A 20,116-nucleotide genomic window follows, 5' to 3' on the forward strand; every position below is an offset into this window, starting at 1 on the left:
ATATTTTACCACGTTGTTTAAGGAAAATGAAGAAGATTTTCTCATCACCCACTCCTTCGGTAACCCAAACTTCTTCCATCCCGCATGAAGACAGTAGATTCTTAACTTTATTCACCTAACAGTCAAAGTGTTCACCCCATGTGAATTGTTGTTTATAGCCTTGTTTTGGGAATCTATCTTCAGTCGTCTTTAATACTTTGAACTACTACTTAATAATTCTTATATAACCTTACCAAACTTTTTATCAACAAAAGTGTTTGGTGTATTTTGTAATACGAATAATATATTCGCAAAATGATGCATGTAAACCTTCAATGTCAAATGCTTTGTGGAAACCCCAGACGTCCGACCCAGAATTCAAAATTGGTGCTAATTTAGTAAAAACTATTGGGAATAGAGTTGTTGTTGTAGAAAGCTTATCAAACTAATTAAGCTGAGTCTCCGAAATATATAGTCACTTTGCCGCTTGTAGTGCTAGCATTTTTTGACAAATGAATGTTTAGAAGAGACTCCAATATATCTAGATACTTTAATCACCAAAATACCATGAAGTTGAGTAACAGTTTCGGCAAAGGCAATCAAGTCATCTGCACACAACAGTACAAATAAGGTAGCAAATTCTAGTGCTACAACGTTATTCTGGTTTAAATCATTTAGGAATAATGAAAATAAAATAGGCGATAAAATAAAACCATACCCCAGCTGGGCAGTTAAACATTTCTGTCAAAACATTTGCTAATATTTTAATTTACTATTACTATTTATTTTCATTTGCTATTTATGTTAAATCAAGTTCCTGTCAGTACGATCAATACCTTCAGATTGATCCAGACAAGGAGTGAAAGTGACCTCATCAAAAGCCTGACCAGTACATGTGTCAGCTAAAGGAATACTTTCCTTATCTACATCATTCGCAAGAGCTTTCTTTGCCATAGCTCTGGTAACTGTACAAGCTGGGAATAAATCAGGGAATTCCTTTTCAATTGGATTGACGTTCTGATCCAAACAAGGCTTGTCAGTTTTAAGTGGATTAACCACAACCTTGTCTCCAGCTAGGTCGTTGCCTAATAATAAATAAATGCCCTCAACGGGTAAAACAGACACTGTGACGACTGTCAGACGTCCGGAAACTAAGTTGATGACAAATTTACACAATGGAGAGGAACATTAGCAAAGGCGTACTCTACCGTCTGAATAGGAACATTCTCATGAGAAGAAGACTTTTTAGAAAAAGGCAAAGTACCTGATAATAAAAAAACTTTGAGAACCTCCAGTGTCCCTTTAAAGTTTAATAGGGATAGGATTGGCCAAATCACACAAGAGTAATATAGAACCCTACGATATGAATGGTTCATAATTCTCCATAATAAAATCAGGCTGTGGTTTAGTAGACCCAACAATTGCATTGCTTTCAATATGTGACTGTGACCTTGACCTCTTAGAAATAGGAGCGTTTGGATTAGGTCTGTTTTATTTATGATGCAAATTTTTCAATTTGTAGCAGTCATACATAACCTATCCTTTTTTCTTACAATAGGTACATGTAGGAAGAGACACGGATCTTGATTCAAGCTTATCTGAAGCTTGATATGTAGAAGTTGTCGCAGTTAGAGAAACTCGCGCTAAGTTAGAGACTTCGGTTTGACGTTTTTGACTTTATTTTTGTAATTTTTTCGTATGAGATTTTATGTTCATTAACGGACTTTGAAGCAAGTGGTCTGTTCACCCTCTCTGCTGCTGAAGATGCCTCTTCTGTGTTATCCCTGGAGTGTGGATCGGTTGGGACTGGGAAAGGTTAGCAAAAATGATGTTCATGGCTTAAGTGACGGCACGCTGCTTATTAATTTTAAACTGTGAAGACACTGACAGCCTATTAACATGTGAAATAAGTTCACCTAACATAAATCTAGCAAAATAGTATTGTTGGAGACGTCGTAAACTTGATGAGGTAGGAATTTATATTTGCTCCATTATTAGATTATCGACTGAACTCAGTTTAGTACAAACTGATGTTTATTGACGCTCATCGACATTATTCGATTCATTTAATTAGTCTGATGACGTCACTTCAATGTCGGTATTAACGGTGGCGGAACTATCCGATACATATCTAACCTAGCGATGGAATCTCTATATCATATATTCCAAGGATCTAAAGCTTATCAGTAACACATGAATACATACATACATACATACATACATACATACATACAGCGCTACACGTGCTTGAATGCACGAAACAAATTGTTTAGAAAATGTTCATGTGGATAAGTTCAGGGTAGAGGGAAAGGCAATTGATTACTAACTAGGAGTTGGGAAAATATCTACTTCCTGTTAGCAATATAAATTTTTGTTTCTCTATGTTTCATATCAATTTGATAAAATTAGAATCTAACGAATTAAATATGATTACAGAGAAAGAAAATAAAGCAGATTACAAGTAAACAACCGAGAAATAATATTAGAACGTAAATGTATTTTGTGTATAGGTACAAACTACAATAAGCGCGAGCATAGTCACGTGGTTCTTGGCAATGACAATTGAGTTAGGTGGCAACATGATTATGCAACTTTTCAAGGTAAGGAATAGTGCCGTGTTATTCGTAAATTTTGGATTTTTATGTTGACTGGCGAAACATTTCTTTTGCACTTATATTCGGCCTTTGCATGCCAGAGAGATAGCAAAATGTATTAAAAATCCATGCTAACAAGCATCCACCTATTTCTTTGCTGTTGCATGTTGTCAGAACATTGAAAGTCAGATTAATACAGGGAAGAGATGCATTCGAAGATTATCAACATCTTCCTTATTATAGGTTTTATTACATACTATAGTAATACAGGGAAGAGATGCATACGAAGATTATCAACACCATCCTTATTATAGTTTTTATTACACACTGTTGTAATACAGGGAAGAGATGCATACGAAGATTATTAACACCATCCTTATTATAGTTTTTGTTACATACTGTTGTAATACAGGGAAGAGATGCATACGAAGATTATCAACACCATCCTTATTATAGCTTTTATTACATACTTTAGTAATACAGTGAAGAGATGCATACGAAGATTATCAACACCATCCTTATTATAGTTTTTATTACATACTGTTGTAATACAGGGAAGAGATGCATACGAAGATTATCAACACCATCCTTATTATAGCTTTTAATACAAAGTCTTGTCCCTTATTCAATTATGTAATACAGTGAAGAGATGCATACGAAGATTATTAACACCATCCTTATTATAGGTTTTATTACATACTATAGTAATACAGTGGAGAGATGCATACGAAGATTATCAACACCATCCTTATTATAGTTTTTATTACACACTGTTGTAATACGGGGAAGAGATGCATACGAAGATTATCAACACCATCCTTATTATAGTTTTTATTACATACTGTTGTAATACGGGGAAGAGATGCATATGAAGATTATTGACTATTATTATCATCCTTAATATAGCTATTAATACAAAGTCATAACCATTATTCTCTTTCGTAATATTGACAATAATATCGTGTACCCTGCTTTGCAAACTAATAAAATAAATAATGTCAGTTGGCAACCAAAAGGAATGACCCACACCATTTGCTTTAATCCAATGTCGTCCTCGATGTCATGTTGCTAAGCTTAAAAGAAATGACATTTTACGCTCCATAGGTTGATAACATGCCGAGTGCTCGACAGACAGGTTGCTGTGCGGGATAAAAGTAAGATATAGATTTCTGTCTATTTTGTTCTGATGCGTCTTTACGTGTTTCTTCTTTACTTTCTGTGTTTTTACCTGTCTGTTTCGGTTTGTTTCTTCCCATTATTCTGTGCCGTTCACCCTCTCTGTTCATGTTATTCTATCTCTACCTGTCTTCGCCTCCTGAATATCAGAACTTGTCCATTTTAGTAATGATAGATGAGGATTTATCAATTGTTTGAGGGTGGGTTGTGGGTGTGGTAGGAGGGAGAACGTGTAAACGGTAAACAACTTGCAGGCATTTTGGCCCAAGTTCTCTGTTACAGCTAGTTGATAGGAGATGGAATGTCCGAGTGATACAGGGAAGAAATGATTACCAAGGATATTATTATCATTTGTACTAAAATTATTATTACCCTTGATTCAGTTTTGTAATGCTAACTATAAAATTGTGCACTCAGTCCTTGCAAGACTTCATATAATTTAATATTTCTTTAATTTTTCGTATTCTATACATGGATCTATCTATCTATCTATCTATCCATCCATCCATCCATCTATCTATCTATCTATCTATCTATCTATCTATCTATCTGTGTGTTTGTGTGTGTATGTACATATGCTAGAAAAGACCATACGAAAAGAAGAAGAAAACAAAATTGTCAGTTGGCAACCAAAACGAATGCTTTAGCCATTTATTGTCATCGATTATCTTCTTCGATGAAAAAATTACATCTTCAACTCTATATCGAGTGCTCTTCAGAAAGGTTCCTTTGTGGAATTAATTATATGTTTGGGTATCATTTCTCCTGCCGTGTCTTTATGTGCAACTCTCTGTCTGTATGTCTCTCTGTCTCTGTCTCTGTCTGTCTGTCTGTCTGTCTCATCTACAGTGTCAGGAACAGTAAAGGTTTATTCATTAAATCAGATGCAATGGTTCAGGTAAAAATTATAGTTACCGTTCAAGTATCTCTGCTTTACAGATAGCATGGATCAACGTTCCCTCTAAGGCATGTGCACTAGTGAGAGCCGAGCAAAGGCCACTGAGCAGACTGCAAAACCTAGTGAGCAAATTTTTTTACGGAAATTGTATCCTCAGGCAGGGTGCGTCAAAGTGTATCATTATGGATTTAATGCCATTAAATCAAACATCTGAAATTTTAATCTCAACCATGTCAAGACTGAAAATATTTTGAACAACGAACAACTGTAATCAATTAGAAGAAATTGTGTTCACGAGAAATCAAAAGAATTATCTCTGCGCGCAGAATACATTTAGCTGCGCCAAGACATCAAACAAGCTTAGCGGGAACATTGGCATGAATATCACTAATGTTAAATCTGCGTTAAAAATCTAAACAACAAACACATATCAATGTTAAAGGTCCGTCCCATTTAGACTTGTCAGTCGGTGGCTTCATATATATTCGATTACTAAACGTGCATGAATGTACAAAACAGACTGTACAGAAGATCAGGTTGGTAAGGTCAGTGTAGAGCGAACGACATTTGTAAATTAACCAGGAGTGGGGAAGTTACCTCCAATTTTCTTTTGTAATTTAAGTTTTTGTTTTTCCATGCTTCATGTTCATTCGATAACACGAAAATATAATGAATCAGATATGATTACCGATATAGACAATAAGGCATATTGCAAGAAATTAAAGAAGACATACGGATAGATAGATTGAGAGAGAGAGAGAGAGAGAAAGAAAGAAAGAGAGAGAGAGAGAGATAGTCGAAGAGCTAATGTATTTAACATTTGATCAAATCAGAATATATATTGTTTGATTTAAAAATTTAGGGCGTACATTTTTGTGTATGGGGAACAAACTCTAACAAGCACGTGTAACGTGCCTGTTTATAACGGCAAAGGGATTATGTTGCGACTTGCCATTCCGGTGGCCTAGTGGTTAAAGGGTCCGCCTCGGATGCGGGAGGTCGCGGGTTCAAATCCCGACTGAGTTATACCAAAGGCTTATAAAAATGGTACTAACAGCTGCCTCGCTAAGCGCTCAACATTAAGAGGTTAGTGTTAGGACTGGTTGGCCTGGTGTCCGGATAATGTGGCTGGATGGGACATGATGCTACATGTCTGTGGCGTGATGCCCCAGTGATAGATATCACTATGAACTGCCACACTGCAGATATCGTAGTGATATGACTGACTTTTTTTTAAAAAGCTATGTTAAAAATTCAAATCACACACGCGCATGTTGCAGCTTGATTATCTTCCTTTCTAAGATCAAATATTTCGGGTGCCAAGTGGTTTGCACAGTTTGGACTTGTTTACTCTCTGGAGTAACATTTGTTTTGCAACCATCTACAGCCTTTTGCATGCCGGATAGATAACTAAATGTATTCAAGATTCATGGATAGCTCAGTGCTAATGATTCTAGCTATACACAAATGAGTGTATAGGTTCAATTTGCCGAAACCCTCGTAAACGCAGAATCAGTGTAAACGAATCGTGGCATGTGGTTTCTACCGCTACCACTATTTTTTTTACCCCAAGGAGAAATAGGCACAACCTGTTTCTTTGATATTGCAAGTTGCCAGAGCATGAAAAGTGAGAGTAATTCATTGACGAAATGCGTATTAAGAACTGTATTATCATTCTTATTACAGCTATTACAATGAAGTCTTACCCATAATTCACATTTCTGGTGAAAATAATATGGTGCACTCAATCTTACCCATGGTTCACATTTATAATGTTGAAAAAAACATATTTTGCACTCAGTTTTTGTAAAGTAGTTTTTGTAAAACAAATTGGTCAGTTGGCGACCGAGAAGGAATTCCCCTCCCCCATTTGCTATGATCCTCTGTCTAACTCAATGTAACATCACCTCGATATGTAGATAACACAACGAGCGCTCTGCAGAAAGGTTACATGGTGGGATTGAGTTAAGATACAGTTTTTTTTTAAAATATAAAACAAATAATATTTTTATGCTTTGTTTTAACGTGTTTCCTCATTTCATTCGGTATCTTTGTCCATGCCTATCTATGTGTATTTCTTCTTGGTCATTATGTTGTTCTCCCTCTGTCTTTGCGTTTTTCCTTCCTTTCTTTCCATGCCTTTATCTACTGAATAAAAATGTCCTTCTTAATAATAACTTGTCAGTAATCAAGGGGGAGATTAGGGTTGGAAAGGTGGACAATTTTTAAACAACATGCAGTCAATTTAGCCAAAGTTTTTTGATACTGTAAGTTTTTAATACGTGTTCAAAAAATGAAAAATTAAAAAAAAGTATTGTCAGTTGGCACGCTAAAGGAATACGTCATGCCATTTGTTATCATTCCAATATCTTCCTCGATGTAATGTTGCCAAGCTTGACAAAAATGAGATCTTAACCTCGATATATAGATAGATAACATAACGAGTGTTCTACAAAAAACTATTCTTCTGCGGAAACAAGGTACGATACAGGTTTCAATTTTATTTCTCTCGCTTTTTCTTACGTGTTTCTTTCGTTCATTTTGTGTCTCCCCCCCTGTTTCTTTCTATCATTCTGTTTTCCCATCTCTGTCTGTGGTTTATCTTTTTCCTTTTCTTTGCATCCACCTCCTGAATATCTATCTACCTTTCTATCTGTACGTTTCTGTCTTTTTTCTATCTGTGCGTTTGTGTTTAATTTTTTGTTTTGTCTTTGCGTGTATTTTTTTCTCTTTCATTCTGTATTCCTCTTTTTTCCCCTGTCTTTTTATGCGTTTCTTCCTTTCATTATGTGTCTTTCTCCGTCTGTGTGTGTTTCTTTCTCAATTTCTTTCCTTTACCTCCAGGGTATCAGAAAATATCCGTTTTAATGATGACATACGAAATTTATCAAGTGATGGTGTCGGGTGGGCTGGGTATGGTGGGCTGAGAGGGGGAAATGTATAAACAACTTGCACATATTTTGGGCCATGCGCAGCGTACACTTTACGTCCAGGCTCCCGTAATATCGAAACTTTAGAAGCATGACTGCCATACTCAAGCTAAAATCCAAATTAAGGTTGGATAATTCCAATATGAACATGTCAATGAAAGCTTTAACGTAGAGGAATCCAAGTTAGGAAAGTAATGAAAGTTTTAAGACTACAATTGTAATGTAATCAAAGTTACAACATGTCATATTCATGAGAGTTCTAAGACTACAATTGTAATGTAATCAAAGTTACAACATGTTACAGCCATGAGAGTTCTAAGACTACAATTGTAATGTAATCAAAGTTACATGTCATAGCCATGAGAGTTCTAAGACTACAATTGTAATGTAAGACTACAATTGTAATGTAATCAAAGTTACAACATATCACAGTCATGAGAGTTCTAAGACTACAATTGTAATGTAATCAAAGTTACAACATGTCACAGTCATGAGAGTTCTAAGACTACAATTGTAATGTAAGACTACAATTGTAATGTAATCAAAGTTACAACATGTCACAGTCATGAGAGTTCTAAGACTACAATTGTAATGTAAGACTACAATTGTAATGTAATCAAAGTTACAACATATCACTGTCATGAGAGTTCTAAGACTACAATTGTAATGTAATCAAAGTTACAACATGTCACAGTCATGAGAGTTCTAAGACTACAATTGTAATGTAATCAAAGTTACATGTCACAGCCATGAGAGTTCTAAGACTACAATTGTAATGCAATCAAAGTTACAACATGTCACAGTCATGAAAGTTCTAAGACTACAATTGTAATGCAATCAAAGTTGCAAAATGTCAGTCATAATAGTTAACTTTATCAAGAGTCTCTTCCTCAACACGTTTACGTGGCTAGAAATTTAAAATTAATATTCGGCTCTTTTTACCGAAAAACCGAATTAAAGCATCTACATTGTTTTGTTTTTTTAGATTGAGGACTTCCTACAAGAATAAATATGGCTGTTAAATTGACGGTGCTTGTGACAGTTTTGACCATTGGAGTGTACTTCAATAAAATAGGTAGGTAATATTTATACAGTCTGGTAACTTATCTTGGGGAAATAAATTAAGTTTATAAACTGAATAGATAAACTATTTGTGAACGTGGCGATGCCGTCGAACAATTTTTCAAATCTGTGTTAAGTTTAGTTCCTCTACAGTATAAAAAAGTTTTGCTAAATTCCACTGGTATACATGCATGTTAACACACGAGTCTTAAGGATGAAAGGATGAGTAGTACAAAACCCATATCATATATATATATATATATATATATATATATATATATATATATATATATATATATATATATATATATATATATATATATATATTGTTATAACTCCTCTATTGCCTTAAACTAAGCAACAGAACAGAAAGAAATGCAACATGTTTAGTAAATTTCAGCAAATAATTTTACCCCTAAATATAATGAGAACATTTAAAAAAACTTTCAGTATTGCGAATTATTAAGTACCAACTAGTCCTGACAGTTATATCACAAATCAAAAGGTTTAAAATTCCAAATGAATTCCTGTGGTGTTCCGAAGAAATTGCAATTCTGAGCGCGCTGACGTGCCAATAGCCTGGAATGTGCGACGTGTTAAGTCTTGGTCACTGTAATTCCAGTGAATAGTTTAAATAAATGAATACAACAATGAATGAATACAACAATACGACTGGTTTAATATTAAGTTAGGAATCAGTAATTTTGAACTAAACAAAATTAATATAAAGCCTACGACACACTAACAGAACAAAGATGTAGTAATTTTTCTTTCTAAAAGATTCTAAGTTGGCAAACAATATCCGGAATTTTCAAGTGAAAAACTAATGTCCAAAACACAGATACAAGTAAACATATTTACCTCTATTAATAATGGTCTGAACATTTAATATATTATCATAGACAAATATTTGCTATGTGTGATGTTGTTTACAAAATAAAATTCACTAGTCAAGTAGGCCCTTAACTCGATAACTGGCTAAGGTCAAGCACACAATATAGATATCCATATCATAGATTCAGAGAGAAAAGAAACAATACAATTCAAATATACATAAAAATATATCAGAGTGAGAGAAAGACAGATAAAGTAAAAATGGGGATTTGTACTGATTAATCTTTGACTTGTAGCAGTAATTAGCGCAGGGCTTAATTGAACATGACATACAAAGTGACTGATGTAGACAATTTAACTATGGGTAGACGTAGCTTTGTAATGGCCAGATTATACTCGTACTAACCTTAAACGTTGATCCACTCCAAATATACTCTGTGCGAGTTTTTTGTGCTTCTTTTTCTAATCATGTGACCAACATTGACGATATATGTTATGGTTTTATCTGAAATTTGAGATGATAGGCAAACACATTTCAAAAATGAAAAATATCGTTGCAGCATTGGGTCAGTGGAGCGCGTGCAGTACATCATGTGGTTATGGCACGAGAACGAGACAATACCCTCATTACAGTTCTGAAGAGTGTAATGATGCCTGCTTCAATGGAGGAGTTAATCGGAATAGTCACTGTGTTTGTCCTGCTGGAACAACAGGACCTTGTTGTGATGGTAAAACAGCACGTCAGCAACAAAAACACATTTCCGTCTGTCCTATTTCATTTTGCACGAACACACATGACATAAAATATTAACTTTTCTTCAGTTCTTGTCACGCTGTTACACGTTCGTATACATAGGTTATACCAATACACTGTTGAGCAGCGACGGTAATTGGTCCTACTGATCGAGAAACATTTATCTAATCTTTTTTTACGACTCCAAAGCCTAAAAATAATATAGCATCATCCATTATTTCTGTCGATTGAACCGATATTTTTTATTCAAACTTCATTTATTTTTGTCGAATGAATTTATGCTTATAATGATGAATTTAGTGGCCAAAATGTGTCACAAAGTAATCTTTTGGAATGTTTCATTATTCCATTATTTATTTTGTTATTTATTATTTGAACTTAAAAGATATTCCCGAATGCGTAAGCAACCCTTGTCAAAACAATGGCACGTGCATCGAGCTGATCAACCGTTACGACTGCAACTGCACCCGTCGCTATTACGGACCCAACTGTGAAAACGGTAAATCAGTTTTCTTAACGTAATCGATTTAATTAATGCAGATTACGCAGTTACATACGGTGTATAAATGTATATAAAAATAGGAAATTATTAATATAGGTATAACGAATTCTGTGTCTCTACCTTTCTCTCCATTGTATCCTACAACATATTAGTTACTGGTTTATTTGTTTTTTCCTTTTCTTCTTAGTATTCACTAACTTCCAAATATAAAAATGTCACGAAACAAATGACCCAATTAAAATATTTGAAAAATAATTGATTGAATTAAAATTGAAAGAAACGAAAGCGAGTGATTCCAGCCCTGCACATCTTTATATTGCTCGGTTGCTTTACAATATTTACTATATTCAGGAGATAATGTTATTGATCCTATTAAATAAAGTTTGTTTTCAATTCCATGGTAGAATCTTCGCAAGAAGTGTACACCTAATGATACAGTAGTCTTTAGGTAATTGAGAAACACACATGTAAATAAAATGTGAAAAATAATGACGGATACTGGAGATATAAAAGAACTGTTTCTTTAAAAATTGCAGATTTGATAGGAGAAATCTCAAGAAATGTTCTTTATTAACATTGATCAATACAATGAATATGATAGTTCAAACCCTATTTTCAATATTATCACCTCTTTTTGTTTGTTATTCTTAAGAATATAAAAAAATTCGATATTTTTCCAAAATCAAACTAGCTTGGCTTTTAAATAATTTAACTATAGTTGTAAGCAACTACTCAGAAAATACACTTAATAGTTCAAAGATTTTGGACCGAATTAAAGTAAATGTATTGGACGCTTGAAAGGCGACGCACAAACAAGTCAAGATGGAATTAAATAAAAATAATGTGAAATTAAGTCATTCTGTATTTACATGCCATGTCTATTCGTTTTGGCACCATACACATAGGTTAATGCATTTCTCAATGCCATATATTTTACAGTTTTGATTTAATCAAATTCAGTTAAATTGTAATATAGAGAATGTTACAGCTAAACTAATAAGTATGTTTATAGTATTGTACAAAGCATATATGCAATTCAGCGTAATTAAAGCTATGTAATTCAACTTTGTTAACATTATGTCTTTCAACTTTGTTAATATTATGTATTTCAACTAAGTTAAGACTTTCGTTATGTATATTTAAATTGCATTGTTTGCTAACAGAAGGTTTTGTTTACATTTTAACTTTGTATTCTAGAGAAATAATTTAATTGTTGACTTTTACAAAGCTTATTGTTCCTCACTCTTCCCTATTACTTTTTTTAAGACCACATAATCGTAATAGAAAATTGGGCGCTCGTCCTTAGCGAACTACTGGAGAAAGGAGAGCGAGAGAGACAAATGCAATTGGAGAAAGAGGAAGGAGAGAGAGAGACATATACAACTGTGGTTGCAGATAACTGGAGAGAGAGAGAGAGAGAGAGAGAGAGAGAGGCTAACGCAAATAAATATGCAATGTGAAAAAGAATGGAGAATTACAAAGAGAAAAAAAATGTAAAATGGAATTTCAATTTAGATTAAAAGAATTAGAGCTGTTAAGCGAAAACCAAGTCCCCACTTTATACACATATCCAAGTTTTGATGTTACTACCCTCTTTTAAAGAAAAAGAAGTAGATACATATTTTCCTCATTTGAAATAAATATCGCTGAAAATTTAACATTGCCAGGAGAGCATTGGACTGGTGACATCTACACTTCCTTTTCATTTATATCTGGTTAAGGGATGCATCTAGAAGTGTTATCAGTTGGTATCTGTAGCTTATCGACAAAAGTTCAGGAACAATAAAAAAGAAACTGGACACACCCATGACAAATTTGCAAGAGAAACAGAGCTGTTATTTGATAGGTGGTGCTTAGCCAAGAAAGGTGATCAAGATTACGGAAATCTCGGACTACTCTTATTGGTTGAAGATTTTTAGAATTGTTTCCATGGTGACGTTTAGACTTATCTTGATGAGCATAAGGTCTAAACTTTAGCGTACTCCTTAACTCATAAAGTCTCTTTGACCAGTAGGTCGTCGACTCAGACTTCTTCTGGTAAAATGTATTCCATTCAATTACTAGCACTTCTAAATATCAAACTGGCAAAACTCTCGTCTATACAGTTTCTTATAAGACTGATCAGAAATCCGTATCTCTTCCTACGCATACCTATTACAAGAAGAAACGGCGCGTTTTGTTTTCTGAAAAATAGGCGAGAGAATGAAGACGGAACTATTCCAAATGCTCTTATTTCTAAGAGGTCAAGATCACGGTCTTGTATTGAGAGCAACACATTTGTAGTGTCAAGCAAATCTCAGTCTGATTTTAATATGGAGAATGATGAACTATTCATGTCGAACGGTTCTATATTGATCGAGGGTGATTCGGTCAATCCTATCCCTATTACAATTGTAAGGGACGCAGGAGCATCTCAGAGTCTTTCTTTATCAGGTACTTTGCTTTTTTCTGAGAAGTCTTCTTCTAGTGAAAGTGTTCTTATTAAGGGAGCGGATTGCGGCCGTGTTACTGTTCCTCTCCATTATGTACATTTGCCATCAGACTTAGTTTCAGGGTCGGTGACAGTCGCAAAAGTGTCGTCTTTACCCATAGAGCGTATTTATTTATTACTAGGAAATGTCCTGCTGGAAAGAAGGTTGTGGTTAATCCACTCGTAACTGACAAACCTTGTTTGGACCAAAACGTCGATTCTGTTGAAAAAGAAATGCCTGATTTATACCCAACTTGTGCAGTTGGTAGACCTAATGCAAGAAAAGCACTTGAAGATGATGTTCATCAGTAAATTATTCCTTTAGGTGACACCTGTATTGTCTAACTTTAATGAGGTCACTTCTGATCCTCATTTGAAGAAATCAAAATGTATTGATCATGATGATCCTCTTTTAACTTCTAATTCACTTAATTCTACTGAGGGAGACAAACAATAACCACTTTTCGTCAAACTGTAAAAGGTTCCTAAAATCCCCTGTTTGCGTTAGAGGGCTTTTAGTGAAAATGAAGCCACATAAGTAACTTTTTGTTATTTTATTAAAAATGGGGTCCTTATGTGAAAATGGAGACAACCTGGTGTACCTGCTGGTGATGAGTGATCAGTGAACTATCAAATTATAGTTCCAAAGTTGTATAGGGAGGACCTCTTTAGTTTGGCCCAGGAAATTATTTGGCTGCCATCTAGCGATCAGTAAGACCTATTACAATCTCTTGAACAACCATTATTAGCCAAAAAATTAAAAGTGATGTTTGTAAATATTATAGGTATTGTGAGACTTGTCAAATGATATGAAAACCGAATCAAAATATACCTATGGCACATCTGCAACCTATTCCTGCATTTTGCGTGCAGTTTATCAGAATAAGTCAGGCAACCAATAATTGTTTACCATAATGTGTGCGTCCACAAAACCCCAGAGGCAATTCTTTTAGGGAATATGAAAACTAAAACAGTAGTAAAAGCTTTGATGAGATATTTTTACACAGTTGGCCTTCCCAAATCTGTCCAACCTGATCAAGGGCAAATGTTATGGCTGGAATTTCCCAGCAAGGTTTGTAAAAGTTAGGCATCCAGCTATTCAATTCTTCTTCCTATCACTCTGAAAGCCCAGAGGCTTCATAAAGATTTCACCAAACTTTGAAAAAAATATTTAGTCATATTGTTTTTATACTAGAAAAGATTGGGACGAAGGTGTTCATTTTCTATTGTTTGCTGTTAAGCAATCAGTTGAACAATCTTTTGGATTTAGTCCCTCTGAGCTAGATGAACTAGAATTATGGACACACTGTCTGTAGATCATTGAAATTATTAAAAATATACTTTTTCAAACGAAAATAGAAGAATTAATTTTCTCGACTATGTTTTTAATTGCAAATACAAATTGTCAAAAGTATGCGAGGCTGTAAGGACTAATTCGCATTCTACTGAGATAAATATGAAATTACGGCATGACAAAAATACAAAGGAAAGGAGTTTTGATCTTGGATTTAGAATTCTGGCTCTTTTGTACATACCACAAATTCCTCTTCAGGCTAAGTACAAAATACTGTGATTTTAATCATATCATCAATACTTACGGTAGGCGAAAACAAAAACAACTTTACAATATAAACATGTTATAGACTTTTGTTGATTGAAAAAGCCATGCTAATCATTCAATCAGTTTAGATGAACCTGTCCCACACAGTGAGTATGTATGCGATGGAATGCAATCTGAATGTAGTAACTGTGGTGTAAGCAATCTTGAGAATTCAGAAATAATGAATAATCTGGACCTGAAACTTTCGCAAAAAATTTACCATGAGATTAAAATTATAGATTCCACACCTGTGAAATAGCTTCTGTACAGTATGAATCCTCCCAACCAGGAATGTTTGAAAAAAGAAATTCGGTTTTTGATGGAGAATGATATCGTAGAACCGAGCAAAAGTTACTGGAGTAAACCAGTGATTCTTATGCATTTGGTCTAGAAACTTGTGATGCTTACATAGATGATGTCATCATCTACAACTACACCTGGAGAAATTATTTAGCAACAATTCGGAAATTCTTCGACAGACTCATTGATTTAATTTGACAATTATGTTATCCAAAAGTGAGTTTTGTCGTGCTTGTGTTACGTTTCTAGGACAAATCGTGGGACATAGACAAGTTAAGCATCTAGATGATAAATTCAAGGCTATCCCTTCGCCTATCAGTAAAAACCAACTGATGTAATGTTTGGGTATGGCTGGATACTATCCGAAAATTTGCTCCAAATTTTCCATAATTGCTGAAACACTGACAAATTTATTGAGCAAGAAAACCAAGTTTCATTGGTCTGAAAAATGTCATTAGGCGTTTGATAAATTAAAGGCCATACTTATAAATGAACCAGTTCTTTCAGCTGAAAATTTAAGTCAGTTATTAAAACAGTCTGTTGATGCAAGTGATATGGAAGTTGGTGCAGTGCTGATTCAGGAAAAAAAAACATCCAGTGTGCTATCTTTGGAAAAAATTAGATTAGCACGGGAGATAATTTTCCACAATCGAGAAATAATGTTTTCTTTTGATATTGGCATTGCAACACTTTGAAGTAGATATTGGTTCAGATCCTTCTCCGATTATTGTAACCGCTCCAGTGGCCTAGTGGTTAGAGCGTCGGATAAGGGAGATTGTCGGTTCGATCCCTGGCCAAGTCATACCAAAAATTACAAAATTGGTACTAACAGCTGTCTCACATGGTACTCATCTTTTAGAGCTTAGTGTTAGGACTGGTCGGCCTGGTGTCAAGATAATGTGACTGGATGGGACATCATGCTACTTGTCTGCGGCATCATTCCCAAGTGCTAGAAATCACTATAAAACTTCAAAACTGCAAGCTTCGTAGAGAAATTAATAATATTGTTTAAAGCTGTGTTAAAAATCTAAATCACACACACACTCACATTATTGTGTTTAATGATTACAACCCCCTTACTTTCATTGACAAGAGGAAAACAGATAATTCAGGTGGAGTTTGATGTTGAAGGAATACAATATTGATATCGCCCACGTCAAGGGAAAATATAATTTAATAACAGATGCACTTTCACGTGTATATAAATGATATTTTGTTTCATGTTTGTGTCATTCACAAAATTTCATCTTATGTAATTTTTTCACACATGTAAATTTGACAACGAAAGCTTTATTGCATACATCTGTCTTTTTCCTTATGAGCGGAGGTGCTATGTATATTTAAATTACATTGTTTGTTATTTTGTTTGTTTTGTTTAATTTCATTATGTAGTGTAATATTATATGTTGGATTTGACCTTATCCAAAAATCATGTCCATCTTCATTTTTACCTCAATTATTGAATTTGTTTTTCTGTAAACAACTAAATAAATAAAATATTCTCTATGTGTACGGGTTTAATATTATGATCATTATTAGTAGAAGTAAACATATTTTGGAGCGTCTAGATCTAGGTTATTGGAATTCCTTTATATCTGGAGCACCTCACATATTCCAGGTTCTATGTTACAATTTTTGTAAAAAGATTTCCAATGACAACTAAGATTTTATCTTTTAAACATCTAAAACCGTTTAGACTTACCATTAGGTAATAGCTTTTATTAGGAAATGCAAATTGTGATATGAAGTTAAGCAGAGGTCTAGATAATCCTATTACAGGAAAAATTCCTCATTCGCTCTTTCAGATCTTAGTATAATCAATTGTATTAATGCTGTTTTCAAAAGTTCGTTTGGGTTTAAATGTGATTCATTCAAATTATCTTTACTGGAAATACAGAGTTCTCATCCAAAATAATATTCTTGGAAAAAGAGAATCTAATTAGTGAAATTTGAAATAAGGATTTAGTTCTTGTTTTGTATTTGTGTAATCTATGAAAATACTATTGGTACAAAACCATTATATGGGCTACCACAGGCAAACCAACATTTTTAGAGTACAATTTTTGGGGGATTTCGACTAGAGCTTATTTACAGCCTTTAATCACCAGGAATTACATCTGTAATTCTAGAATAAAATTGGGATTTCATTCGCAATAACGTAAGTTTGTTCTTTCACATTTTAAATTTGCATTTGGAGAGATAAATTATATTTTTAGTTTTACAAAGCGTGTTACTTCTCACTCTTCTTTATTACTTATTTTAAGACCACAGAGTCGTAATACTATAAAATTCATCTTTGTTTATACTATGTAATTCAAATTCCATATGGAATTCATCTTTATTAATAATATGAAATTCAGATTTATTAATATTATGTGATTTAATTGCGTTCATACTGAGCAGTTTAACTCAGCTTATACTGTATAAGCAGCTTCATCAATCCTGAAACATAAATTTCTGTATGAAGTAATGAAACCTAATCATAAAATATGAATACGCATCAAAACAATATGATACAGAGTATCAGAGCAGTAACTTAACTATCAAATCAATCAGAACATAACTAGAACAATTGTAAATCACCTGAATAAAAGAAAACTGACCAACTCTTTAATACATTCTTGTTGTATCAATAATTATAAATTTATGTGAACAAAGTTAGATTGGACATTAATAAGATAGAAATATGATTGAAACATTCATCAGTACTGTAAATGGATTCCCAAAGCGTGAACAAAAGTTCCAAAATTATACATGAATATGAAGTTAAATATAATATACACGAATATGGAGTTAAATATAATATACAAGAATGTGAAGTTAAATATAATATACACGAATATGAAGTTAAATATAATATACACGAATATGAACTTAAATATAATATACACGAATATGAAGTTAAATACAATATGCACGAATATGAAGTTAAATATAATATACACAAATATGAAGTTAAATATGATATACACGAATATGAAGTTAAATATGATATACACGAATGTGAAGTTAAATATAATATACTCGAATATGAAGTTAAATATAATATACACGAATATGAAGCTAAATATAATATACACGAATATGAAGTTGAATATAATATACACGAAAGTGAAGTTAAATATAATATACACGAATATGAAGTTAAATATAATATACACGAATATGAAGTTAAATATAATATACACGAATATGAAGTTAAATATAATATACACGAATATGAAGTTAAATATAATATACAAGAATGTGAAGTTAAATATAATAAACACGAATATGAAGTTAAATATAATATACACGAATATGAAGTGAAATATAATATACACGAATATGAAGTTAAATATAATATACACGAATATGAAGTTAAATATAATACACACGAATATGAAGTTAAATATGATATACACGAATATGAAGTTAAATATTATATACACGATTATTATATCCTCATTTTTTTTCCCCGTTAACTTTACATTGACAGAATCGTTCAATATTCCCCGATACTGAACGCGCGCGACAATACACATATAACATTCACGTGACAAAGGAACTACTTTCTTTTGTAAATAAACAATGGACTCAGACGCCAGCACTTTTGATTTGTAAACAAATCATGTACACTCGCGTAAGAGGCTCTTTACGTTGTGGTTGTTTAAATTTGTTTCTGAATGAACTAAAACATGTTTCGTGGACTGCAAAAGACCCCAGTTGTCTTGACATTTTGGATTGATACAATGTTACAGATTTAGGCTAGCTACTTTATATAAATGACGGATTAGGTCCTTACAAAAAACATGGCATATACTGTTTTCTTTAGCTTATGATAAGAATGGCAAAATAAAATATACTTACAGTTTTACATCCTGAATTTCCTCATAATGTTTTTTCTTAATTCTGCAATTCCGAATTACATGAGCCATGTCATAGGTTTTTAATCTGGATTACACATTTCGAAAGTGTGTTGTAATTTCGATGATAAGTGAAATTGCATGCTCCTTACTGCACTCAAAATAAAATACACGTTAAATTCCAAAGCGTCTTTTTGAAAATTGCAATTGAAAGACTTTACATTTTTTCCACGTTATGATTTCGAACATTCACTGACAGAAACAGAAACACATTTGCAGACGTAAACACGCTTCTCCCGCGCCACTTCAATCCGATGTATTTCATGTATAATTTGCACAGATGAATCCAGTCCAAAATCACAAACTTTTATCGAATCGAAACAAAATACCAAAATATATTCACTCCAGATAAAATGGAAAAGTTGTTGCAATGCCCATTCATTCACAATATGACTGCAAATTTCAATTTTAACTAGACACGCCATTTTCTTTCGACCGCGCGACTAAGTTCAAATTTATCTGGGCGGAGCTATGTGCGCATTAATAATGATGTCATTTTGTAATGTCAAATCTGCGCTTGTGTATTTAGTTTGGAATACGGCATTCATTCATTTACGTTGTTTCTTGTAGTGTATTTTGTTTATATAATTAAACCTTGGGTAGAATAAAAAAATGAGCATATAATAAAAAGGTTACTGCATTTGATTGGGAAAATATGAACTCGTTTTGTCGGAAGGATATACTGCACTCACAAGTCCGTGCAATATTCACTCCGAAAACTCCTTGCTATTTTCCCATACAAATGCAGTAACCTATAAATATGAAGTTAAATATAATATACACGAATATGAAGTTAAATATAATATACACGAATATGAAGTTAAATATAATATACACGAATATGAAGTTAAATATAATATACAAGAATGTGAAGTTAAATATAATATACACGAATGTGATTAATCTATATCAGGTTCTGTACAGAAATAAGCAGCTTCGAAGTTTATTTAGAAAAACTGATCATGACAAAGACAGTATATAATTTGTATAATTTCGATTTGAAACAAGACATTAATAGCATGAAACATTTTATAACAAATTCATAAAAACAGCCATAGTCCTCCACAAAAATTCGTGATATATTTTAAATAATCTGTACCTAACCCGATGTA

The 20,116-nt window shown here is 33.4% G+C and overlaps 1 protein-coding gene across 3 annotated transcripts in view; it reads left to right on the plus strand.

Moving 5' to 3' along the window:
* The first annotated feature begins 3,674 nt into the window (after positions 1-3,674).
* Positions 3,675-20,116, plus strand: part of LOC149779789 (brevican core protein-like) — a 30,485-nt gene continuing 14,043 nt past the window's right edge. Inside the window, exons 1-5 of one of the 3 annotated variants that reach the window (XM_089940658.1) lie at positions 3,675-3,727; positions 4,689-4,769; positions 8,563-8,652; positions 10,034-10,201; positions 10,613-10,726. In XM_089940658.1, coding sequence (XP_089796784.1) covers positions 8,589-8,652; positions 10,034-10,201; positions 10,613-10,726 — 346 coding nt within the window. In that variant the 5' untranslated portion in view covers positions 3,675-3,727; positions 4,689-4,769; positions 8,563-8,588. Of the gene's footprint in view, positions 3,728-4,688; positions 4,770-7,075; positions 7,128-8,562; positions 8,653-10,033; positions 10,202-10,612; positions 10,727-20,116 lie in introns of those variants that run through there. The other 2 variants (XM_089940660.1, XM_089940659.1) reach the window with 2 other exon arrangements.

This window comes from Sinohyriopsis cumingii, chromosome 17, assembly GCF_028554795.1.
Source record: "Sinohyriopsis cumingii isolate HCF-2022 chromosome 17, ASM2855479v2, whole genome shotgun sequence".
NCBI lineage: Eukaryota > Metazoa > Mollusca > Bivalvia > Unionida > Unionidae > Sinohyriopsis > Sinohyriopsis cumingii.